Source organism: Episyrphus balteatus, chromosome 1, assembly GCF_945859705.1.
Source record: "Episyrphus balteatus chromosome 1, idEpiBalt1.1, whole genome shotgun sequence".
Classification (NCBI taxonomy): Eukaryota; Metazoa; Arthropoda; class Insecta; order Diptera; family Syrphidae; genus Episyrphus; species Episyrphus balteatus.
In genome coordinates, this window is record NC_079134.1 from 14268988 (window position 1) to 14296879 (window position 27892).

Consider the following 27892-nt stretch of genomic DNA (forward strand, 5'->3'; position numbering starts at 1 on the left):
CTACTTTTTTTTTTCTTTGACATAATTTTATTCACAAAAATGCGTAATTTTTTTCTGAAATGAAATAAAAAACAAACAAACTCATAATTTTTTTAGAAATATATCAACTGTTTAAGCATTAAAATGCTTAACACATTCGTTTTACACATTCTTTTAAAACCTATGAAATGTAGCCTAGTTATTAGATAGAACAAGGGATCAGATTTTATTTTTGAAGAAATTATAAGAAGATATTTCATACCAAATAAGACTCTATTAATTCAATGAATTTTAAATTCTTAAAACTTCTGGTATTTTTTTTTTAAATGTATATACAAACATTATAAAACTGAAAAAAAGCTGTGTCTGAGCATATTCGTTAAAATCGTCAGTATTAATGTGTAGTTGCATATAAGAGTGACTCAGTACCTTTGTGTGATCACAAAACCACACAGGTACCTGAGTGTATTAGTGTGTATTAGATACGATTAAATGGTATCTACGAGTATGGTACTAATCATTCCATGACACACTATTGTAAGATAATCTTCTCACTTCGCCTACAGTAGAGATCAGTTGATTAGATATAGAAAATAAATTCGATAGTAGGTAACATTTTTTTTTTTTTTAATAACAAACTAAGTTGAAAACGGGGAAAAGAACTAAGAGAGCTTTTATAAATTGTTCTAAGCTCCTGTTTGGCGAAAGCGAAACTTTCAATTCAAATGTTAAACACAACTAGAGTTGGAGTTGAATTATTGTGGTACCGAATTTAATCAATTTAAACATTTTGCAAAAAAAATCATTTATTTTCGTTCAAGAATTAAAAAATTTTAAAAACGAACCAATGAATTTATTGAAACGTTGTTTTTATATGTGTCAATTAATATTGCATTCTAAATGGCATAGCAAATTTTGTTTAAAAATTTGTATAAAAAAAAACGACTTATTTAAAAAAGAAATACACATAGTAGGTATAGGTATAAGAATCATTTGCTATACAAAAAATTAAACAGGGCATACTTTGGAGGTCAACACTTTTAGGTTAAATAAAAAAAAAATCTTTTATGAATTTTTGAAAAGCTTTAATATTCCAAGCATATTTTAACATAAGAGCAAATACGTGCGACTCAGTCGTGCGTTTTATTTTATTTTATTTTATTTTATTTTATTTTATTTTATTTTGTTTTATTTTATTTTATTTTATTTTATTTTATTTTATTTTATTTTTTTATTTATTTTATTATTTATTTTTTTTATTTATTTTATTTTATTTTTTGTTTTATTTTATTTTAAATGAAGATTAAATCTAAATTTGGCTCTAACCCAAAAAATCAGTTTTAAACTTCGGTAACTCTAAAAAATAATGAGGTTTTGAGATATTTTAAATTCGCTTATAATGTTTTCCGATGGAAAAGAAAAAAAAAATAGTTCCAAAGTTAATTTTTTAGAAAACTAGCTATTGATTGTTATACTTAAATGAAATGATTTTGTTTTATTTCTTTTTACAGGAAGATATAGAGACTTTACAGGATTTTCAAAACCTTTGGTATAATTTAATTAATAATAGGTATACATATTAGGGTGGGTCAAAAAAGTCGAAATTTTTTTTTTTGATTTGGTACTCCGAAAAATCGATTGCTAGACCCCTCTAGAATATACACACCAAATATGAGCTCTTTATATTAATGGGAAGGTCCTCCGCTTTGCAATTTTCCATTTTTACATCAAGCTTCTACTAAAAAAAAATAATTTTTTTATTAATTGAGTTTTTAGCAAATTTCTTTTCATATTCTTGTAGGAAATTGAACGCTCTACAAAAAATGCCTTATACACTTTTTTCGTTTATCTAACCGTTGAATAGATATTTGAGGTCCAAAAATCGAGAAAATCTTTAAAAATTCGTTTTTTGTTCTTAATTTTGTAACAAATTGAAAAATTATAATGATCAAACGCGCAAGACATATTCTTGTTGAAAATTGATTGCTCCACAAAAAAGGTCTTATTAACTTTTTTCATTAATCTAACCATTCTAAAGATATTCGAGGTCAAAGTTAAAAAAAAATATAAAAACATTTTATATTTTTAAAAAATTTCTAATTCACTGAAACTTCATTATTTTCAAATTAGCAAGATATATTCTTGTAGGGGCTTAAACGTTCTACAAAAAATTCCTTGGAATGAAGTTGATTGCTTTAACCGTTTAGAAGATATTCATATCCAAACCAATGCTCAATGATTTCAATAGTTTTCTAATGACCCGTATGCATTGCGATTTGGATACGAATATTTTCTAAACGGTTAAAGCAATCAATTTGATTCCAAGGAATTTTTTGTAGAACGTTTAAGCCCCTACAAGAATATATCTTGCTAATTTGAAAATAATGAAGTTTCAGTGAATTAGAAATTTTTTAAAAATATAAAATGTTTTTATATTTTTTTTTAACTTTGACCTCGAATATCTTTAGAATGGTTAGATTAATGAAAAAAGTTAATAAGACCTTTTTTGTGGAGCAATCAATTTTCAACAAGAATATGTCTTGCGCGTTTGATCATTATAATTTTTCAATTTGTTACAAAATTAAGAACAAAAAACGAATTTTTAAAGATTTTCTCGATTTTTGGACCTCAAATATCTATTCAACGGTTAGATAAACGAAAAAAGTGTATAAGGCATTTTTTGTAGAGCGTTCAATTTCCTACAAGAATATGAAAAGAAATTTGCTAAAAACTCAATTAATAAAAAAATTATTTTTTTTTAGTAGAAGCTTGATGTAAAAATGGAAAATTGCAAAGCGGAGGACCTTCCCATTAATATAAAGAGCTCATATTTGGTGTGTATATTCTAGAGGGGTCTAGCAATCGATTTTTCGAAGTACCAAATCAAAAAAAAAATTTTCGATTTTTTTGACCCACCCTAATACATATAGTAAAAACTTTTCACAAAAAAATTGCTTTAAATATATTTATTTATATTATATTTCTATGTTATATTTTACAAAATTCGACATTTTTTTTACATTTTTTTATTGAGAAAGTAACTTAATATGCAATTTCGTGCTCCAGATTCTAAAGCTTCATTTAACCCAGTTTCTTTGGCATTTAAAAAAGGACGACTGAATGCCATCGTGTAAATAGTAAACTGACATCATTTCAGTAATTTTGAAAGGAATAAACAATAAAAAGTTAAGTTGCTAATTTTTTCTGGCAAAAAGCCAATAGAAGAACAACAGCATTCAGCTTGATGAATATAAACAGTTCTTTCTCAGTTTATTTTTTTAAATACTTTATGACACCTTATGAAAAGTCTTTTTATGGTCTTACATAAATTAACTTTCTTATAAATTAAAGTTAAATATTGTAATGATGTTATGACGTCATAAGCGGGTCTGTGGTGCACGGTCAAAGTGTTAATTTTAAACTACATACTTCGGAATACAACTTCGATTTTGCACTTAAATACTAAACATGACCTAACCGCTTGAATTCCACTGTTGTTGTATATTGTTAACCATCAAACTATATAAATCATTGCTATGGCTTGAATAGTTCCAAAGTTATCTATTCAATTATATTACAACAACAAAAATAAAAACGAGAATTTTCTTATCTGTTTACTGCCGCAGACTATTGATGCATCAGTCAGTCAGCACAGCGAAACATATAACGCACCCAAATGCACTTGTCAATTAGTCTGGCATTAAGAAAAAAATAAATATACAAAAAAAAAAAGTCATCATGTATGGCTTCTCTCTACTAAAAAGCAGGTACCTACACATTATTTCTTCTCTATTCTATAAGCGCATGTATACTAAACGCAGCAGCTGCTTACAGATCAACAATAATAAAAAAATAAAAAAAAAATAATAATAAATAAACAACAATAAAATTACAAAAAAAAAAAAATCAAATCAGAAAAAAAAAACATACGTGCACTTGCCCCTCAATGGAGACAGCAAACCAAGTGGATGAAGAATATTGTGTTGTTTGCGATAGTTTAAAATTTTCAGATTTTTAGTGTGTAAACGGGCATTATTGGACCGATTCGTTAGGTTTCTCGTTTGCCTGCCTGCCTCCGGTCGTTGTCATCATTTTCTGCTCGAAAATTTTTTCTGTGACCTCGCCAAAAAACACAAAAAAAAAACTATCTTACAGATATTTTGTTGTATTTATCTACTCGTTTCTATAAGATACTTTTTTGTATAAATTTAGATCCAAAAGGCACAAGAGGGTAGGTAAGGTAGAGGTAAAGAAGGTCTTCTCTCGAAAATTGAAAAATAGTTTTTCCTTCTTTACGTGCGCTCTCAGTCGGTTGGTTGCCGAAACGATTCGGTCGTGTGTGAGAATTCTTTCGTCGTCGTTGAATTTTCCAAATCGTCTTGATTTTTTTTTTTTTTTTTGTTGAATTTCACGTCTCTCCTCACGGACTTTTTTCTGAGCAGCCTTTTATACACCAAAGGGCTTTACAACAGTCTTTCCATATATATCTTGGATAAGGTGTCATTGTGTCGTGATAAGGCATATCACTATCCAACAACACACTGCTGCAAAAGATAAAGTCGTCGACGAATTCACTTTAGTCTCGCTGTCAATTGATCGAGATAGCAGCACAAAAAAAAATACAAAAAAAAAAAACAATATCAACCAGCAAACTGCCCAGAGATTAAAGAATTTGCTCAACCGCGAAGCTAGCACATCGGTAAATTAGTTGTTAACTAGCCTTAGCAGCGGTACGAAGCGAAGTTGTTTCCAAAAGTCCATAAAGTGAGCGCGTCCGATCCGATTTTGATTTGATTCCGATCACATTGCTTATAGATTTGAATTCGAAATTGATTTTTGTCCTTTTCGAAACAATCACCTTTTTGTGTTCGAAAAAAAATTATATTTTTTAAAAAAGAAAAAAATTAATTAATTTTTTCTTTACGACTAAAAAGATAGTGTGACAAGTTGTTTTGTGAAAATTTTTAAAAAATACAAAAAATAAAAAATGGCCGCAGCTTTAAAATTGGAGGATATTAAAATAGCTTTGCTTGAGCTGAAGAACACCCCGTGGAACAAGCAAGAGTGTGAGTTGTGCCCCCAACATTTTATGCATTTATTTTTAGAAAAGTCACGTTTTTTTTCGTAATTTTTTTCTTTAAATGTTAAAATGGCAAACATACATAGTTTTGCATAAAAAAATTACAAAAATTAATTAAAGAACATAAATTTTTAAATTTATAATCCGAGTTGTGTTGTGTAACAAACTTTATTTTTGTTTTGATTTTTTTTTTTTTCAAAAAGGGAGGAAAAAAAATCAGTTTTTGGCACTTGCCCACGTAGGCCAAATGCAATTGCAATAAATTTTTGTTTTTATATAAAAATTTTTGCCTCTTACATAGTTTTCTATTAATAAGAATTTTAAGATTATTTTTTTTTTTTTTGATTTTCATTGTTTTGTTATTATACGAGCGGGCGCTGCAGCAGCGGCGAGTAGACAAGACATATTTATTTTGTATTCATTTTTGAAAGCAGCTGTTTAAGACCTTTACACTTAATCTCAAAAAATAAAATTTCAGGTACAATGTACAACATAGAAAAACAGATGCGCTAGAGAGATATTAAATGAGAGGGGTAGTTGGTTATAGTCTGGTAGGTAGGGTTGCAAAAATGTTTGAACTTACAATGACTTTATTTTTTTAGTTTGTTTTGTTTATAAAACAAAATAACGTACACAGAGAAAAATAGACCACATAAAATAGAACAAAAACAATAAGATTTCTCTATGGTTTTCATCCAAGAAGGAAACCTTATTAAAACAATCGGGTTTTCCTTATTGTTTTAAAATCTGCAAAAAAATAAAAAAAACGATGACCAGGCTGGGAATAGAACTGGAGACTTCAAATCATTAGTCGCCCACCTTACCACTTGAACCAACCTGCCATGAAAATATTGATCGCGATTTTTGTTCTAGTTCTAAGTTGCAAAAAAATCAACTTTTCAGTCAAATTTTAATAAGATTTTCTCTATAAAAATAATAAGAAATCTCCTTAAAAAAAACCTTATTAATCGTTGATTTTAATAAGATTTCCTTATGAAATGTATGGACGGTAAAACAATATGGCAATCTGTTAGTTTTTAGCGGGTCATATTTTTCTCTGTGTAACTAGCCTCGAACTTATTTGAAATAAACCTTCATTAATTCAAAACGGCTCATACAATTTTGATATGCATTTTTTAAGCAATTTAGTTTCAAAAACATTATTAGGAGACCTGTCACTGAACGACCTTTAGTTTTATTATGTAGCTTTACCGACGTCCAAAATTTGTAAATATAAAAGCTTTTAAATATCTTAATCATTAAAAATTTTCAAAACAAATTTTTGTTTTAATAAAATATATTTTTTAAATTTGAAAATCAATACATATTAGTAAAACAAATATTTTTTGAAATTTTATTATTGCTTTAAAATGGACAAAAAAATTATAAAATAATTGTTTTTTCGAAACGATTTTAAAAAATATTCTTCTAAAAAGTCTAAAACTTAAATGAAAAAGTGGCTGCATTTTTGGAACTCAAAATAAAATCAACGAGAATTGACTTTCTTTCAAAAAACTAATTTTGTCTGATTAAAATTAATGTTAATTTTGTGGCATAAAAATTAAAAAAATTGGTTTTCTTTCTTCGTCAGTTTTGATTGAAAATTATTAAAAACGGTAGCCAAACTTCCATAACTCGAACTTTCTTAAGTCGAAGTCTCTATAAGTCGAAATTTTTTTGCGAACTTTGATTATAAAACAGCAGGTTTCCAGTTTTGGTTTTTGTTTCTTTGAGTCGAAGTTTTTCTAACTCGAATTTTTCTTCTTCCATTTTGAGAATTCGACTTATAGAAGTTCCACTGATTTATAAATTTTTGCTTTTCAAAAAATCATTCAATAGAAAATATTTTTTTAAAACCGACTCGAACATTTAGTTTTTTTTTTTTTAATTAATTACACACAAAGTTGCGACGGTCCCTTAATTAAAATTAGTATTAATTTCCTTTGAGAAACAAATTTTATGTAATTTGTTAAATTCAAAATTAAAGCTATTTGAAGACCCCGATGTTCTGTGTTTATTTATTTTTAATAAAGCTTTAGTTAGTAGTTAAAAAAAAATATAACAATTTTATGACTTCAAACCCAAGAAAAAAGTGGAAAGTTATATTATCCCTTATGAAAAATCAACTCTTAATTGATTTATCATTTTATCAATTTTAAGTGCTTGTTTTTCGAACTCTCTTATTTATTAATATCGTCATTTAAAAAAAATTTAAAAATCTTTTTCAATCTGAAACCAGCAAACAAATGTTCCTACGTAAGCCCAAATGTCAAAATATTAAAAATCATACATTAATTGAAATATTAAATTTTTAAGGAATAAAAGTTTATGCCCATTTGAGAGTAGAAATGGCGCCAATAGTCCCCAATTTTCTTCTAAATTTTGGAGTATATATCTTTAATTGAATGTTATTATATTTTTGGCATGTGTATGTTGTATGTTTTTTTTTTAATGAAATAAAGCCTAATAAAAAAAAATTACTTCATACTTGATTTAAATTTCTGCAAAAAAAATATTTTTCATTTTAATGTGTTAAAATTTCAATATTTCTATGCCCATTGGACAAACTTCTTAAGTTGTTCACGTTCAATGTTTTTAAATGTTATAATTGCCGGCATTTCATGTTACCTTTAATAATGAGGGTGCTCTCAATCAAACATTATGCACAGCATTATTTCTCTGACTACACAAATTTCATATATGTAGGTTAATTTGTAATTTAATTTTTTTTTTGTGTTGAGAAATTAAATTAAAAGCTCACTCATCTGCAATGATTAATGCGAATGAGAACAAAAAACGAAATCTAAAACAAAAGTGATGAAGCTTTTTCTCGTTATGATTGATAGAAAAGCAGAGAGATTTTTCCGAACCGATTCGCTCTATTCCGTCCTACTTTATTGTTTTTTTTTTTTTAATTTCTATTCTAAATTGTAAAAGCTTAACACTCAAAATGTTGTAAGATTAATAATTATGTAGTATTTGAAGCTTTTTTTGGTGCATTAACCAATTAATCGATGCATTTATTGAAAACCATTTATTATATCAATTTAATGAATGGTCGACAATTTTGTATTGATTTTAAATTTTGTGAACGATAGAAACTATTATTTTAAATGAATTTCGCTATTTAAGCGATTATTCAATTGAAATAAAAAAAAAAAAACACAAAAGTTACTTATAATAAATAATGTGTATAATGATTTCATATTTGGATGCAGTATATGTAAAGATGAGAAGGTACTTTAAACAAATCACAACTAGGAAATCTTACAGACAAATTTTGACATGTGTTAGGATCGTTTAATTTGAAATCAAGTATTTACTTGTTTATTTATACGATTTCAAATTATTTTTTTTTTTTTAAATTCTGCTGTGACAATTTGCGCAATTTTTGAATGGATAAATTCGGGTCTATTACTAAAGGGCAGTGCATTTTTCTTCGAACTACATAATTATGATATATAAACAAAAATGTATTTTGTTTTTTTTTTGTTTGCATTTTTTTATAAAAATCTTTTAAGTTGTTTATGAAATTTTTTTTTAGCCCTATAAGGAAATAAAAGTTTGAATAAATCGTTTAATGGCGTTTTCGATTGGCAGTCCGGAAGCGTCCGGAATCATTCTGAAAAAATTTTATTCACACAAAACTGTCAGTTTTGTACGAATAAAACGCTTTCAGAATGATTCCGGACGCTTCCGGACTGCCAATCGAAAACGCCATAAGTTTTCATAATTAAATCAATGTTTTCTTTAAATTTAGAGAATTTTTAAAGATAAATAATAATACTACCCATTACCCAATCAATACGAATCCTTAAAATGCTGTGTATAGTTCCTAAACTACATTGTATCCAAAGTTTTTATTTCTTTATTTCGATAAACCCTAATCCTGTTTCAAGGGAATTTTGAACTTATGGCTTATTTGATTCCAAGGAATTTTTTGTAGAACGTTTAAGCCCTTACAAGAATATATCTTGCGAATTTGAAAATAATGAATTTTCAGTGAATTAGAAAATTTTGAAAAGAAAAAAAATGTTTTTTATAATTTTTTTTTAAATTTTGACCTCGAATATCTTTAGAATGGTTAGATTAATGAAAAAAGTTATTGAGACATTTTTTGTGGAACAATCTATTTCCTACAAGAATATGTCTTGCGCTTTTGATTATTATTATAATTTTTCAATTTGTTACAAAATTAAGAACAAAAAACGAATTTTTAAAGATTTTCTCGATTTTTGGACCTCAAATATCTATTAAACGGTTAGATAAACGAAAAAAGTGTACAAGGCCTTTTATGTAGAGCGTTCAATTTCCCACAAGAATATGTAAAGAAATTTGCTAAAAAGTCGATTTAAAAAAAATGATTTTTTTAGTAGAAGCTTGATGTAAAAATGGAAAATTGCGAAGCGGAGGACCTTTCCATTAATATAAAGAGTTCATATTTGGTGTGTATATTCTAGAGGTGTCTAGCAATCGATTTTTCGGAGTACCAAATAAAAAAAAGAATTTCGATTTTTTTGACCCACCCTAATGGATATCGATTTTTTTTATTTAGATTTTTGTGTTTAGATTTTGATTTTTAGTGTTTAGCTTTAGCTACGTAGATCCAAACGGACAAAATTTAGAAAAGTCAAATCGAAAAATTAAAAACCTCACAGTAGGTAATGTTACTAAATTTTAAATAAAAGCATTAAATTAATGAACAATTGTCAAAACTGTACTTCTACTAATCTACTTATAGGTACACCAGTACATTTTTAGAAGATTGTGTGTTTTCCAAAGTTTAATTTTCAGAATTTTCGCGTTCGTGATTTTAAATTTTTAAGTTCAAGTATGTGGGTTTTTTTTTAAAATTTAAAATTAATAGTGGTTGAAAAAAGTCATATAAGAAATATTAAAAAAAGTATTCAAAACTTGCAAAATATACCTCCCCAATTTGTCAAATTTACATGCCTGTACTTTTGGTTCAATAAAAAAAACCTAAAAATTGGGTGTGGTAAGAAGTATCTAAAAATGCAAACTACGATCAAAATCCAATACGATGAACTCATCCTTTTTAAATAATTCATTTTATTATCACCAAACTTAAAAAAATTAACAGTTGCAAATTAACCACATAAATTACTACCTCATAACCCACCTATCTACTCCTCTTTCTTCTAATAAATTCTTGACCAATTCGCATAAACAATTCATAAATTCTATTTTTGAATGATATCATTTCTACTTGAAAGTCATTAATTTATTCAATCCGTGATGTAATCGGTGCGAACTCCCGAACACCGTTTGACCATAAAGTGTTAGTTTCAGTTATTATACTCGTAGTTTCCTTCTATTCAATACTTTTTTTTGATTTAATAAAATGATGCAATCATAGAGAAGTTTATTATATTTTTTTTTTTTTGCTGAGTAATCCAGATATGAACTGAGTATGTGTCTATATAAAGTGAAAAATCGATAAGAGCTATGCGCACATAAATTGCGTTTCTCCGAACGCACTCTAGACTGCTAATTTAATATAATTATTATTATCTATCATTCCCCCTATAATTGTACAAAGTTATCATCGCTAAAATCCGTGACCACTAGACAATAACTTGAATTTCGTTTTTGGCTTCACATAAAAATGCTTTGGGGGCAAGTAATGGATTTGTGAAAATTTGTCAATTTACATGGATTTCAGCGATTTTTTTTAACTTTAATTTTAAGCTTGCGAAAAACCCTAAAATTTGTATTTTTTTAATAATTAAAAAAAAAGAAAAGTGTAGACACAGGGTGTTTCAGATGGATGACGACCTAAAATTAGACACAAAATTCTAAAAATACACTTTGAAGTATCACTTCTGTGAGCTTACATTTTTTTGAACAATATCTCTTAACCAGGCTTTCGAAGATAGCACAAGTCGGTTTATTGTTCTAGTGTGAACACAAAAACCTGCGTAACTTTAAACGATCTCTTAAAATAGAATTATTATAATTCCTCATGTTAAAGAGGGCGTGTCATACCTCAAGCATGACGTCAAAGTATTTCTATGCGCGCATCTTATTGTTTCTATTTTGACACCTATAAAGTGGCCATCCTCATGTGTCAAAGTATTTATTGTCCACACAAAGTTTAAGGCTAAAACACATGGCAGACATACTGGGCGAATGCATATTTATTATACTATTTATTTTAGCCGTTATGAAATGCAAAAAGTTGTGTGTAATTGAATCCGCCCTGGAAAAAAGATACCTACTCTCCAACGTGTTGACGTTGGTCGTTTTGTTTTGTATTATTATTATTTTCTCTGGTTTATGAGTGACTGAGTCACTTCTGATTGACCTCCCCCCGCACTGAATTTTTGTCCTCGGCTTAGAATTATTATAGTGTATTGCATTTGTAGGGCGGTAGATTGGTATTTCAACTTGCAACTTGTCTAATGTTTCCTCAACCCAGAATATAATATAATAGTATACGGGTTTGTGGTGATTATTTGTCCCCCTTTTTTGTGGGGAAATAATATTAGAATCACGCAAAATGTATACAGCTGAGTTTTTCTCAGTTGAATTTTTCAAATAGAATAAATTTTAATTTTGAAATGTTGCATATGACAACAAAACGTGGGAATACATAGATTGTTTTTGTTTTGTACTCGGCTCTCAGATGGGTGCAATTTAATTAAAACAAAGATTCATATTTGTTTACGTCAAAACTATGTACATATTTATATTTTTCAGAATTGAAACAATGAGAGTTGGAATCTCATATATATCTCGTTATTCATTTGCTCGTTGAATGTTTTTGATTCCGCATCATACAATAAAATGAGATGCATTTTCAATTAGATAAATCTAAATCATTAAAGCGTTATATTTTGGTTCAGTTGAGGTTAATTTATTACTTGTGTGCTGATGAATTCTAACAATCGGTTAAAAAAAAGTTTATATTCATAAAAACTATGAATTTTGCGAGGAGTCTAGCGGAGCTTGAAAATAAATAAAATAAGATGTGATGAGTATCTGAAAGGATGCTCAAGCAGTTCAAAGCCCAGTATTTTTTTAGGCATGATGACAACCGCGGCGGAATAACATCTTAGGTACATTTACCGTCACGTACAGACAAATCTGTCTTATAGAAATGTTTCAATATTCAAACTGCTCGTTTAAATTGGTTTCTATTGGTTGACAGCATCCATCTTCAACGAACGTAAAACATTTTCTCCCCACCCCTCTTTTATTTCTTTTTCCATTGATTTTGAACTTATCGTCTCTGTAGAGGAAAACCGTGCGTTAAATCTGGTAGGTAGGTACTTCTGATTTTTGACAGGATTTTTTATGACTATAGCCCAATGAACATCCTAAGTGTTCAAACAAAAGTGTGGAGAAAATACTTGATTTTATCAGTCTTTGACGATCTAAACCTGAAATGATGTTCACGAAAATGATGTAAAACTGCTTTTAAACTAATAAATAAAAAAATCTGAAAAAATATGACATGCATCCTTTAGATTCCTTATTTTCATTTTAAAATCAAACGGTAACTCCAAATTCTACCACTTAAATATTATTTGCACAGGTAATTTTTATCTCAAAAGATTTATTTTAAGCTTTAACACTTTTGATAAAATTTTTTGTTTTCGTAAAATGTACTGGTTCCGAGTTAAATATAATTATGATGAAATGCACTTTTATGCATCTTTGATTCAAAAATGGTGGATCTCGCCCTCCCTTGATGTTGAAAGATTACAGTTTTCATGTGAGTCGTTACCCAAGCAACCTGTACAAAAACTGGCCCATTTGTTCTAAAAACAGTATTCGATTTCGAGTATTCGAAAAGCAATATTTTGTATTCTATATGCTTACAGAGACGGTTTTAGTCATGTCATATGTCATTAAGAATATCGTGATTTGAATACCTCAAAACCTCAGCCTGGTACACGCAAAAAATGATCGGTTAAAAACGTAAAACTCGTGTAAAATTAACAGAGGGAGATTGTTAATATGGCACCTGCAAACTAACCCGGCTGAAACTACACGAGTCGACTCGGTTATTCAAAATTGTTTAATCTTACCCACTTTCCCGGTTAAATTTAACTAATATCTCAAATTTTAGCCGAGTTTCTTGATCAATATAAACAAGTTGATCGGTTGAAATAACCTTCTAAAATGGTAATTTTAAACAATTTAACTTAACCGAGGCGACTACGTTCATTTTAACAACGAGAATTACGTAGTTTTTAACACTTTTTTTAACCCACCGAAAAAAACCTTTTTTAACCCACCGAAAAAACCGTCCATTATTTTTCAGCTTGTAAAGCCGTTCTTAAGCCGAATAAATAAATTGGGAAAAACAATGTAACATTTTCTGGAAAACATATTCCAACATAATCGCAAATATCCCCACTGATTGGGCTACTGGGTTATTATGATATTATGGCACATATTGATCAATCTTTTCAATCTTATGATAAGTTTAAAAAATTCTGACAATAAATAATGCAATGTCATTTCAAAAGATATAATCGAATGATTAAACAAAATAAAAACTGCCATTTCATTCCATTTAAAAATATTAGTTTTCTGCAGATAAACCAAATCAAATTAAATACAAAAAAAAAAATTAATGCATTTTTATAGATAATAATATTTTAAGATATCACATTAAAAAATGGTTTACCTGAACTTGATCTGAATTAGTTTGTGTTGTAGTACAGTAGGCTTTTGACAAGTTACTCGCGAGTCCTAATTTTTTTTTACTAGTAAGTAGTCTTTTTTATTCTTCATAACTTACTTATTTAAGCTATAGAGAATATAGGGCCTCAACTGTATGTGAATTAAGGAATGCGGCGAAATTAGATCACAAATGTGCAAAAATTCTGCCATGGCTTCTCCAAACCCCTCATTTTTCGCGAACTTTGTAACTGAAGTAACCATCACTTGAAATCAAAATTGCGCAAGTCCATAGTAGATCAAACAATAAATGTTACAAACGTAATAAAAATGAGTTAAAAAGCCCCCAAGAAGGCAACATGAACATCAGTGAATTCACCAAATTGAATTCTTTAGTAGTGCCAAACTTCATTAAATTATTAAATTCTTGAACTTCCACAGTCGCACTTCCCGTAGTTGATTACACTAGTTGGAAAAAAACAAAAAAAAAAAAATCGTGAGCAAGAATTTTGTTTTGTGATTCTAATTGACTGTTGTGTGCTAAATTCAAAACTGTTTATAGATTTATTCCATCGTGTTTAGTTTTTGATCTTTTCTTATACAAATTTTCTGCTGTACTAAAAGATTTCAGAAATCTGTTGATCGAAATCTTTCAATTAAGAAATGTGTCTAAAAACCACCATTAAGATCAATAAGTACCTACTAATGCAATGTGCCCAATTTCACGATCATAATATTTTATAAAACTCTTGTTAGAAGGATTTGTTTCCAGTCAAATTTTGTTGTCCATGTTTCGTCGTTCCGGTCGCCAAGGTAACTGATATCTTAAGAACCAGTTCACCCTTATCAGTATTTTTTATAAAGGTAGTGCTTAATGGTATTTGCTTCTTGTTTGCATGTTTTCAAGGTTCTGTTTTTTCATGTTTTGTTCAAAAAAGTTGAATTTCAAATAACAATTATCTACGTCGCCACTATATTATTACTTTATCTACTCCTAAGTTAAAGTGGAATATTTTTTTTTTTTCGCTAGACATTTATGCAAACACACCTTCGCATTAAAAAACGGTAAAAAGATAACATATGCTTCGAAAAAAAAAAAAAAATAAAAAAAAAAGAACAAACATAAACCCTAGCAACTACTTACCGTTACCATCACACAAAAATATCCACCACACTCCTCCCCTCCACTCCCATTCAATTTAATCGTCAATTTGAACGTGTTAATAGAAAAAGCCTACATAACCAGCGAGCAATGTCATAGCTTCAACGACAATATTTGTACCTACAAAAACCAACTCATTTACAACAAAACAATTGTGTCCCCAAGTAAAAAACTATAATAATTTTAATGAGCAAGCATTCACAGTCACTGTCATCTATAAGATTGCTTTGCTTGCGTCTACGTCATCTATTTAACCATACGGTTGGTGGTGATGGTGGTGAAAAAAAAATTACAAATAAACTCGATTCAAGTTACCCACTCTCTTACGTATGGCGTTGCGGTCTTTCATAACAACCATAACTTGGGGTCTTCTATGAAAAAAAAAGTATATAACAGTGTGTGTGTTGGTTAGGAAACTCCAACTTAAAAGACCTGTTCTTTATTCTTTAAAGAATGAATCAAGCTTCAATTTCACTCCGTTGTTAACGTTGATGTCGTCCCCCCACACTCTCTTTGGAGACTTTTTATAACAAAACTCAAACTACCATACAGTCATCATCGACTTGTGGTGTCTTTTCAAACACACCAAAAACCTCCTCATAACGACGATATCAGTAGACTTTCAAAGAAAAAAAAAAAACTGGTACCCTCTCCCCCACTCCATCATCCCTCGTTAACTTCACAGATACACTTTTTTTGAAGAACACTCAAAATGAGAGATGATGGTATTGGTGTAGTATCTCTGTGGTGGGACTCTAATGTGTCGTGGCCGAGACGAGATACTCTACTTCAACTGTCTCTATACTCTAACTACTCTCCTGCTGGAATCATCTTTGGCTGTTTTCAGTCTTTTCGCGTTCGTAACGAATCGTTGGCGGTCAGCAGAATCGGCAGCGTATTTTCTTCTTTTATCATTCACATTATTTTTTTTAGTTTTATTTATTTTGTTTATTCCCGTTTCGTTACGTTGTGTGCCATTAAATAAGGATAATCCGTGAGATATCAAATTGACAACGAGTTACAAAAAAAAAATCAATAGAAGAAGCCATATAACACGAATATCTTTCGTGTCATTGTCCTTTTTCCTGTTCTCTTTACTTTTTTGGTATCTAGTTACTATTGTTTAATTAAAAAAAAAAACTACAAAAAATTATAAAAAATGGCTGGAGGAAGAAAATCCGCTCGTATCTCAAATGGAAATGCTGTTCAGCTACCCGAACGTGGTCCAGGTAAAAAATACAAAAACAACAAAAAAAAAATTGATAAAAATCCAAAAAGATACAATTTTTGCATGCGTAAGCAAAAGATTTACTTTTAAAGTAACCTACACGACACAAGAATGACAATCCACTACCACCACGACTACGATAACGATGACGATGACAGTGGAATTGTAGAAGACAAAAAGACACGGCCAACGTGTCATGATTATGATTTTCAAAAAATTTAAGTCAATACCAGTTGGGTGTAGGTTTATTTCTTTGACGACAATAATAGCTACCTTTTCTTAGCCACGCGTACAAATTTAATCCACATACGTAGACTTAAAAGCTAGACATGCGCGCAAGAAGCTAGCACATGCCAGTAGCTTAGCTATAATTCTTATCTATACATAATTCTAATTTAGTGGATTTGATAACGTTGCAAGTGCAACTTTATAGCTGCACACGCAAGTTTCTATGAGAGGAGAGTTCATCACTAAGGTGGTTTTTGTGTTTTATTGAAATTAAATTTTTTGATTAATTAACAATAAATTATTTATTATTAATGAAAGGTTATCTCGATTTTTGATAATTTTTGAATTTTTTGAGATGGAAATATTGTCGTCATGCGAGGACTTGAGATTGTGGGAGATACTTTCATTTTCAGCTGTAGCTATTTGCATTTGATTATGAATTTCAAATTTTTAATTTTTTGACACCTTTATCTAAGAACACGTTTCTTGATATTTTATGACCTAGAAGTTAAATAAAAGGTAGGTAAGAGAAGGGAAATTTACCTACCTACTACCTGTCCTGCCCTAATTACTAAAAGAACTGGTTCTGAAAGTTACAGATATTTTAAGTTGTTTTGGATGAGGGACTTTCTTTTTTTGGATTGTTGTTTATTTTTTTTTAAGTGTCGAATTCAATCGAAAATCAATGAATTGTAAATGAGTAGGAGCTCTTCTTCAGATTGCCACTTCTTCAGATTACTTTCTAAAAATTGAAAAAAAATAAGAGAAGGTGATTAAATGATTTTCATTTTTATTTTTTTTTTTTTTTTTGTAATTTAATTGGATCCATATGGTAACTCTGAGTTGAGCTTAACTGCACGATTTCAATTTGTGTAACAACAAAGATATAATAAATTAATACTTTTTACTTCTTTTCAAGTTGCAAATTAAAAATCGTGCATTTATAGTTGGATGCTTAGAGTTTAGTATAGGTATAGTAGATATAGATACGGATTCAATTGGATTCAGATGGATGCACTTTTATTGCATGCGTGAAGGTGGTTTAGGGTTTTTTTTCTAATGTTTTTTTGTATAAAATGTATGAGTATTCTTGTTTAAAGATAAGATCAATTTTTTGTTCACGATTGTGAGTTGTATTCATTGTGGTTTTCTGATATTTTCATTGAAAATTTAATCAAAAGAAATACAAGACTGAGTGACACGTATTTATTTTTAAAATAAAAGTAGTTTAAAATGTTTTCAAATGGGTATTTATACTGTAGCGGGTGTAACATAAAATCTTATATATTTTACATTTTACTCAATACATTTTTTAAGACCTTTGTTTTTTCTGTAAATAAAATGTTCATCAAATTAGATAGAAAAGTGTCTGGTGCATAATGAGAGGAGCATTTTTTTTCCCAGAAATTGACTTTAAAGACAAAAAAATTCGGAAAATAACAACACTTAAATTTTGTATCTTCAGATCGAGACATCCTTTCTTTCAATTTTTTTAAATCAAGTTAATCTAATAAACGGTTTATACAAGAATAACCTACAGTCTTAGAATTTCAAAAAATTCTATAGAAAAGAAAAGCTAAATTATTAAAAAAAAAAAAACGAATGATTTGGAGATATGTTTTGTAGTTTAAAAAAAATATATTTGTTAAAAAAATATATTACATATGTATTTTCAGGAAAAAGTTATGATTTCGTAATTTTTAATTTTATCAAAATGTTGTAAAAAATTCAGTTTTTTTTTCGAAAAATATTCTTTCCTAAAATCAAATTTTGAAATAGAGTTTATTAAAAAAAACCGGCGATTTTTGTTGAAAACATTGGCAAACCAAAATCAAAAAGTGGTGTGAAATTTTTAATATCGGGTATCGTTGTGCGTTAAACCAGTATTCAAATCAATTGTATTCGGAAAAGTTTAAACTAACAGATTTTCGTTGCTAAAATATTGTTCTTTGCATACCCGTAGAACTTTTTTTATAGTTTTGGATCGTACTTTTCACTTGTTTAAAATTTGTCTGTTTTCAAAAAAATATCAAAAAACCAAAATTGATATACCTTATTTTCTTGAAAAGAGGTGGTTTAATAAACAATGAGCTCTGGAAATCAGATTTAAAACTGTCTCTCTATAATATTTTTTTTAATTCAAAACTTATTTCTAGTTCAAAGCGTTTCAGGTCCTAATCGACTGTTTAGTTAGGCATTAGTCACAATGAAAGATCTATAATTTTTAAAATAAATATTTTGATTTTAGGAAACGTTGTTAACTTTAAACAAAACTGACTTTGCATTTTTAAACGAATAAAAAATCAATTTTTAACACATTTTTGTGCATACATGTACGAGCTCTCATTTTTTTAGTATTTATTTTCTTAAGAGTTTCTTAAAAAAAAAAAAAATAATTCTATTCTTCCACCCACATCCGCATTGCATGATGTTATAAATTTAATATTTACACACATTTATGGAGTTGTTTGTTGAATTTATTTTGTTGGGCATATTCCGATGACCGGATTTCAAAAAGTGATGAGCTTTAACTTATTCAGGCAAATTCAATCGAAATGCAATCAATAAATTGCCTTCAATTGAAATCGATTCGATATTTGAGTTAATTTCAAGTCGCACTTTATTAGGAGGGCTTAACTAATAAAAGTCCTTAGTAAAAAACACATAAAGAGTGGGTTTTGTATTTACTTAAAACTTACTTTGTTATATAAAAATTCCAAGTCTTGAATTTATCTGGAAAATCGATTGAAATTTCGTTTGGCACGTTTCATACATATTTGTGCACTTTCATGTGTATTGTATGCATATATCGACGGGATAGAATCCAGTAAAATACTTTTATTCTTTTAAAAGTGCGCAATACCAAAATTAAATTATCTCTCCTTGAATATGCCAACTTGAAGAATATTTTGAACAACCAAATTCCAAATTGTCTTTTTCCCAGAAAAAAAAAAAAACTTTTCTTTTTCAATCCCATTATTTTCTGAAAATGCATTTTCAAATGTCAGCACCCGTCTCTCAAAAAATAGAACACAAGATTTACTATGTGTAACTTTTCTGTCAATCTCACTTTTATTTTAATTGAATATAGGAACTATACCCAATTTTTCAATTCGACACGTGAATTTGAGAAAAGCCATCGACTACATAGTCTACTGCTTCTGCCTCTGCTTGTGTTTTGTGATCGATTAATTGATAAATTAAATCGAACAGTCCTCCCTCTTTTCTGCCTACAAATTCGACACAAACATGGCATCTCTTTGTCTATTTTGGTTATTCTTCAGTGTTGTTTTCTTTTCAGAAAAGTAAAGTGAAGAAAAAAAAAATTCCTCCGCATTCTCTATACTTTTATATGTAAAGTTTAAACAAAAATGTGTCTGTCTCTTCTGTAAAGATATTCTTGAGAATTGAATGATGCTTGAATCTTTGAATTTTTTTTTTTGGATTTTCTGTAGCTACTAGAATTTTTCTTCTTGGATTTTCTTTTATTTTATTTTAGTTTCTTTTTTGTTTTTATTTGTCTTCTTTTTTTTCCGTTTCATGAAAGTTTTCTTTATTTTCGTATTTAAATAATTTTTTTTTGTTTTTGGATTTTCTTCTTTTCTTTTTTTGACGAAGAAGATACATACATACCATACGACTGTGGTATGTATCATTGACGTTGTCATGCTGAGTTTTTCGGAGAAATAATGAAAATAGAATACCTACTATAAACGAGTAATACAATTTCAAATACGTTCAATCTGAACTTTAAAATTCTTTGAATTTTTCATTTTAGAGTCTAGACTTGACTCCTAGGCTCTTATTTGGAAAATGACTTTTACTTTCAATAAAAGTTGGAATTTATTTGACTAACTTCAATATAACATATTAATTGTATATGTTTCCTTTTAATGTGACATACTAACTGTATATTTATGAAATAGAAGAATTTTATTTTTAAATTGTGGTCAAGCAACACTGTTTGCTGTCACCAATTTTGATTTTTGAAATGATAACTGATTTCTTTTAAACTAGTATCACTTTTCAAATGCAGAAATTTTAAAACTGTTAAAATCTTTTAAACTGCATGAAATATAGCAACAAAGTTAAGAACGGTAAGGTTGCAATAAACAAAACGCAAGTAGTGTTACGGGTGTGACACGGTTACACTTAATTGTATGAGTCATTACGTCATTTCAATATAAATATAATTCAACTCAAAATGTTTAACTAATTGATAATATATATGTACTTGATTTAATATCATTATTTAATTTAGTTGCGTAACTGGTGTGACCTTAAGAATATCTGAATAATAGCTGTGTAAGAATGTTACCCACATCTTTTCCAAAATGTTATTTTAATGATTTTCTTGAACACAAAACGATAAAAAAAACTATTCAAAACATTAATTCTAATACTGTTACGGGCGTGACATTAAAAAAAATTAGATCGGGCTTTTTTCAAAACTTTTATTTAAAATCTTATAATCATCTAAAATCTTATCATTAGCTGGAAGGTTTGATCTTATGATGGAAAACGTAAAATACTTTCATGTAATAATTTACATTTTAGTTTGTTAACACATTTTTACTTACTGTTAAACAAAGCCTTGAATTTGTATTCTATTTCCGTTTTCGGCTCAAGATTTTCAAATATTCGAGTACCAATGGTGTTTTGAGGTCGATTTTTAATTTAAAAAAAAAATTGTAACATAGCCCATACATTTTTTTTTCCATACATTCTCAATGCAAGCTTGTCGAGCAATAAATATATGCATAAACTTTGAAAATATCGAGATATTATTGTTGTTCAACAACAGTTGTAAGCTTATCTTGAATTTTTTTTGTCTTCTTTAGCTTATTCAACTATGTAATACAAAAAAAAGTTAAAATCTTCTCTTATTTTATAAATAAATACATATTAATATGTTATTATTAATATAAAAAATTAAGAAGTAAAATATAAAACTGCTTTCTTTCTTTACCCACACCATTTAATCAAACAATTCATTTATTTTTATTTTCTTCGCTTGAAAAGAAATTTTACAACACATTTACTCTTCCTCCTTCTATTCAAAGAAAATAAAAGTCCGCAAAAGTAAATTGTCAAAATTTTCGTTTTTCATGTTAGCTCTTTAGTATTTATACTTGCGTATAAATATATTTCTCTTTGGTTTTCGATAGAATACCGAAAATACGCTTTGAGAAATCCCCCATCTTAGTAGTGCATCGAGAGTTTTCATCAACGTGACTATGTCAACTCGCTCAGTGTGACAGAAAAAGTTCTATCTAATTTTCTCAAAATATCCCACGCACGATCTTTTATATATGTATTTACTTTTCTTTTTACAATTTTGTATAAATTGAAAAAAGGCATTTATCTAGTACAAATTTTTTTAGTGTATTTCCGGGCTTTTGAATCCTTGAAACGTGTGCATTTTTCAAGTCTTTGTGTGTTGTTTTATATAGAAAGTCCAATATAACAAATACGAACCGAAAATGGCAAAATGTAATTAAATTTCATTCTTAATGTGCATTTTTATTTATACAACTAAATAAGATATAAAATGATCATAGTTAGTACCGGCTCTTGAAGTGTTCCCTCTTTCTTATTTTAAATTGTGGGTGATTAATAGAGAAGTGCTTCTATTGCATAACACAAATCCCCCTAATCCAAGGCATAAAGGAATTTTCTTGCCTCCAAACTAGAAAACATTGCCAAGCAAGAAAAAAAAGAAACTTTCTGCTTTAATTATAATGAACACTTCCAAAATGCTACCAAAAGATTAAATTTTTGAAATTGAAAAATTGCTCAAAAGGTTTTTTCTTTGTGTTCTAAATGAATAATTTTCACTTTTCATTCATCGGTAGCATAATTTTTGAGATTTGCAGAGAAATAATCTATTTTTATATATTTTGTCCATACAGCTGCAAAGTGGTCTATAAATTTCTTTTTTTTTTTCTATTCTCTATTATATTTTGTTCTTTTTGTGATTTTTATTATGTATTATAAATTATTTTAGAATAAAATTATAAACAAAGTTTTAAAGCTTAATCCAAAAATCAGGTTCTTGACTTTCGCTAGAAAAATAATGGAAATTTATTCAATTTAATAAAAGCCAAAATACGTATGTTTTTTTTTTATGTGCAAATGGTATTTAAGGAGTGATCTCAAATACAATCGGTGACAAATTGAAGCACGATCCCAATTAGTCACATGGCTTAAAAGTGTTGGTTTCCTTTTCGTACAAATTGTCACGCCTGCATGTTCTTTGAAAATGAGACTCTTTGGCGTAAAAAATAAACTCGTTTGTTACATATATGTTGACATGCAAGATTTTCATTTTGAATTTCCTTGATTTTTTCTCATACATTTGAACTTCATCTCATATTGCGACGTGCAACTGAACTCTCCCTAAAAACTGCAGAGTTGTACTGTGGTTTGTTTTGGTTCGAATAAAAGCGGTATAAAATTTGAAATTTACAATATAAATACTGGTGTCTGCCAAGACTCACGTTTTTATCTTTTAAATTATTTCTTGTCTGAAACTTCTGATCCATTAATTTGTTGTTGTTTGTTGAGAGTTATTCAATTTTATCAAAAACTGCTTTGTCTTTAAAGCGAATTAATTAAAAAATATTTTTAAAAAACTGTTATCAGTTCATAAACTTTAATCTTAAAAAAAGGGTCACTGTGGCGTATGTGTAACATTTTTTTTCTATAGAATAAACTTTTTTTTCGCTCGGCAAATAATGACATTAGTTCTTATTTTTTTATAAGTTTCTAGGTGGCATCTTCGCTCTTGATTCTAATTTATTACTTGTAGTAGTTCATTTTCACAAGGCTTTTTTTGATACCTTGAATCCGGTCTCAAAATCAGCGCTTTTTTCTCTTGGACCTACTTCTAATAATCATTAATATTCTCCGGTAGGAAACTTCTAGACCATTAAATTGTTTTGAGAGCATTCTCACCTTTTTTATTTGTTTCTTAATTCTTATTCTTGTTCATCGAATGGCTCTTGACCGTATGATATGATTTGTATATCTTAAAAATAATTTCCCATTTTCACTTGATTTGGGGCTAACACAAAAAAAGTAAAATTACAGCTCGGGACGTCTTATTTAAACAGGTATATTCAATAAGTAAAACTGGTTTTTGCCCAACTTCCACTTTTACCTAGATTTATTTTTTTCCAATAATTCACACTTCAAAAATCAAAATTGAAAAATAAAATCCAACTTATTTTTCTGAAAATCTTATCCTGTTACTTTTAAGAAAATAGTTACGATTAAATTTATTCCTTTAACTCCACTTTTAACAACGTAAAACTAATTTGTATCTAATTTTTTGTCTCTTTCTAGTGGAATCCCTAATCTACTGGCGAGATGTGAAGAAATCAGGAATCGTTTTCGGTGCTGGACTGATAACTTTATTGGCTATTGCATGCTTCTCAGTAATCAGTGTATTTGCATATTTATCAATTCTTGCATTAGCTGGTACAGTATCGTTCCGTATCTACAAAACAGTGATGGCAGCCATCCAAAAAACATCAGAAGGACATCCCTTCAAGTGAGTTTTTTTCAAAAATTTTATAACAAACAAATACAAATAAATAATATTTTTTGTTTCTTTTTAAAGGGAATACCTCGAATTCGATTTGACCATCTCACAAGAACGAGTACAACAAGTGACTAGCGTTGCTGTTGCACATGTAAATGGATTCACAGCTGAATTAAGGCGATTATTTTTGGTTGATGATTTGGTTGATTCACTGAAATTCGGTGTTATTCTGTGGTTCATGACATACATTGGAGCTTGGTTCAATGGCATGACATTGGTGATGTTGGGTAAGTTTTTACTCAATAAACATCTCGTTTCAATTTTTAATATTTTATGTTTGCATTGTTTTAGCCTTTGTGTCACTCTTCACTTTGCCAAAATTGTACGAAAGCAACAAACAATCAATCGACTCATATTTGGATTTGGTACGAACCAAGGTGACAGAAATTACCGACAAGTAAGTAGAATTTAATATCGATTTTTTTTTTCATATTTTTATTAAAGTCTGACATGTGGAAAAAATGAAATTAAGACAATAATTAGTCCTTAATTGATCAATTGATCAAAAACTGAAGAAAAACTTAACTTAAGTCCTTAGCTTGTTTCAATACTTTATCCTCCGAAATTTAATAACTTACAAATTAACACTAAAGTCATACCTTGCCCAGTAGTAAAAGATCAAAAATCAAATCCAGATTAATAACTAAAATCTGAGGATTGACTTTCTAAACTATTTGTTCTATTTGTGCATTGAAAACGTTTTTAGATAAAAGGTAAATCTAGATTTAATGGAAAATGACATTAGTCGGTTTTTTTTAACCTTAAAGTGTTTTATTACAAATGCACCGACCCTCAGAATAAAAAAAGAATGTCTTATTGCTTGTTTCGCAATTTCAATTCAAAGCCAACTCTTATAAAATTACGAAACCTTTCATTTTAGATTTTAAATCGTTGTATTTTATTTTTTGTCTATCTTAGTTACGGGTTGCTAGAAGGTACTGTGAAGGAGACTGGTCACATTAAGATCATGTTATGCTAAGTTCTTACACCACGTGGTTTCAAGAATGATTTCTTATAAAAAAAATGTAACCAATTTTTAAACTTTAAAGTCAAACGGTCACTGTGGCGTATGTGTAACGTTTTTCTTACAAAAAATTTATCAGAACAAAATTTTTTAGGTAAATAATGAAATAAATTGACCTAAGTTTCTGGTTCTATCTTGTTCCTAGTTTATTACCTGTAGCAGTTTTTTTTTTATAAACCCGTTTACACTTCAAAACCATTTGTGACAGCTCATTTTTGTATTATTTATAATTGTGAGCAGCTTATATATGAAATATATAATCAAATTTCTTGTGCTCAAAATGGCCGGGATAGATTTCATATTTTGTTGAAAATCAACTTCCTCGAGCTTAATATGAGTAAATGCCAGGTCATAAAATATTCTCGTTAACGCGATCCTCTGCCAAAAACATCATTTTTTTGTAAATTACCAGCCTGCAGTGAATTAGATTTGCTATTTGAACTTTCACTCTCATATTGATAGTATCGTAAATAAAACTAATTCCAGCTTAGGATTTGTTAAACGGTGTCCAAGGAGTTTTATTTATTTCTGGTATTTCATTATTTGTCGATCCTTTGTAGTAGACATCTAAAACAGTTCGCTCACATGTTCGAATATCTGTCAAAGAATTAATATTTCGACAGAACTCAGTTTAAACTCACTTTTTCTGCTAATCATTCAACACCTGACGTCATAGAGTAAGGTAGCCTGAGAATGTGATGAACATTTGTTTTGAGTCAATATATTTTTGAGTACATTTGCTTTTTCAAATTAAGAAGCAGTGATTTTCTCTTTCGAAAAGGTTATAAAAATGTCATTCGCTTCCGCTTATATGCACTGCTTGGGGTTGGCTGCAACAACACGAATACACGTTTGTCGAAATATAAAGAGTTTTCCAAGGGCTAGATGTTAAAAGTGACTGAAAAAAGTTATGTGTGAGATGTTCCAAGATATTTTAATAAATTGGTAATCGTGACTTTGCTGAGTGCGCCCAACCGTGTTCTAAAATTTTAGATAGATCTGATTAGTGCTATTGCATGCACCGATTTCAACGATAGTCAAGTAAATAAAATACAAGCATAATCTATAAAATCTATGTTATTCTAAGTTTCTATAGCCTAGTCTAGACTATAGACAAAAAAAGTTAACTTCATATATTTTTATTTTGTGTGATAACATTTCCAAATATAGCTTTGTCACTAAAACGTGATACATATTTGTCACAGACAAACACTTCAGAATCATTTGCTATGATTTTTTAAAAAGTAATGAATCAACTTTATCACCCCTATTTTGTTATCTGACGGTACTAATTTATATTTATTAGTTTTTTTTTTTTTTTTGCTGTAGTTGGAAGTAAATTTGATTCATGTCGATAAATGTTATAAATTATATATTCCAATTTTTAAATGATAAACTTCAGAAAAGCCAATTCGTAAGATTATTATCAGTCAGTTCAACGCTAGAAAACTTTGTATCAATTTTTAAAATTCAATTGATCACTGTGGTGTATTCGTAACATTTTTGTTTTTAATTGAAACATTTTGAAGGTAATAAATCTTTTTATCGCTAAAAAAATATGTCTTCCAATTTTTTGCTTCTTTGGTTTAAATACATATGTACATATCTCATGTATAGAAAATGTCTCAAAGATTTGTTGTTTCCATTAATTTCTGTACAAAATGTGACATAAGGGAATTAATGCCAAACAAAAGTTCTACTCTTAGAAGTGTAAAGCCTCTTTTCATGGAACTTCAAAATGAACCCAAAGAATGTCAGATTAATATTACAAAATTAACATAATTTTAATATTCAAACTTATCCAATCCATTTTTTTAAATGTATTTCCAGGGTCAAAGTAGCCATCCCAATCGGCAAGAAGGCGCCAGTTGAGTCCGAGAAGGACAAATAAATCATTTTCGAAGATTTATCAACACACAAACAAAAATAAAAAAAATGTTGAATTAAACAAAATAAAAACATAAAAAAAAAAAAACAATTTAAAACATTTAACTATAGGATAAAAAAAAACACAACATTCAACAACTATCAGCAGCAACAACAACAACAAAAAGAATTGTAATATAAGTTGATTACAAATATGTATTACCATCCATACTCATAGATATGTGTTTCTATAAAATTTCTTTTGACGATTCCTCTTATGAATTTAATTAATTAATAAAAAAAAAAATCAACAACAAATAAAAATTAATTAAACAAAAAAATACCAACAACCAATTTTTTTCTTTTCTTTCTAAGAGAGAGTCAATTCTTAACATCTGAATTTGAAATAAAAGAATTTAATAAAAAAAAATAAACTATTATTGTTACTTAAAGTTTATTTAATTTTTTTTATTTTAATTTGCGCTCTTTACCTTGATTTAAACAACAAAAAAAATTTTCTTGCAAAAGAGACAACTTTATTACCTTTTTATTATTTTTTGTCCATTTAGATATTATAATTATATTATGATAATTGTATCTTTAAAAAAAATAAACAAAAGCAAAATTAATTTAATTTAATACAAAAAAAGAAATATAATAAAACAACAACAAAAAAAAAACATTATAAATATATTTATATTATTCTTTTCCTATATATTATATATTATTTTGTTTTTAATTTTTAATTAAAATTTGTTTTAATATTAACATTATACAATGTAAAAAAAACACAACAGTTAAGTGAAATGAAAAAAACAAAACAAGAGTATTTTACATTGCATGATTGAACTTTATTTTTTTGGGACAATTTTAAGTAGACAAATGTTGATATTTTGTGAAAATAATAATAAAAAAAAAACTGAAAAAATATCGAAATCATGAAATATTTAAAAAAAAAAGTGGCTTTGTTTATTTTTATTTCTTTTTTTATTTTGTATCGCTTATTATTATCAATATGAAGTAGCATTTTGATTTGGAAGAATATGAATAAGTGAAGAAAGTTTGAC

At 28.4% G+C, this 27892-nt stretch overlaps 1 protein-coding gene across 7 annotated transcripts in view; it reads left to right on the forward strand.

The window, feature by feature from the left end:
• LOC129907827 (reticulon-1-A) overlaps positions 1–27646 on the forward strand; it is a 62294-nt gene extending 34648 nt beyond the window's left edge. For 3 of the 7 annotated variants that reach the window (XM_055984205.1, XM_055984206.1, XM_055984207.1), the window contains 4 exons: positions 23677–23884; positions 23954–24162; positions 24227–24332; positions 26790–27646. In XM_055984205.1, coding sequence (XP_055840180.1) covers positions 23677–23884; positions 23954–24162; positions 24227–24332; positions 26790–26850 — 584 coding nt within the window. In that variant the 3' untranslated portion in view covers positions 26851–27646. Of the gene's footprint in view, positions 1–4223; positions 5046–15701; positions 16103–21797; positions 21823–23580; positions 23597–23676; positions 23885–23953; positions 24163–24226; positions 24333–26789 lie in introns of those variants that run through there. The other 4 variants (XM_055984208.1, XM_055984209.1, XM_055984210.1 and 1 more) reach the window with 4 other exon arrangements.
• Positions 27647–27892: the final 246 nt, after the last annotated feature.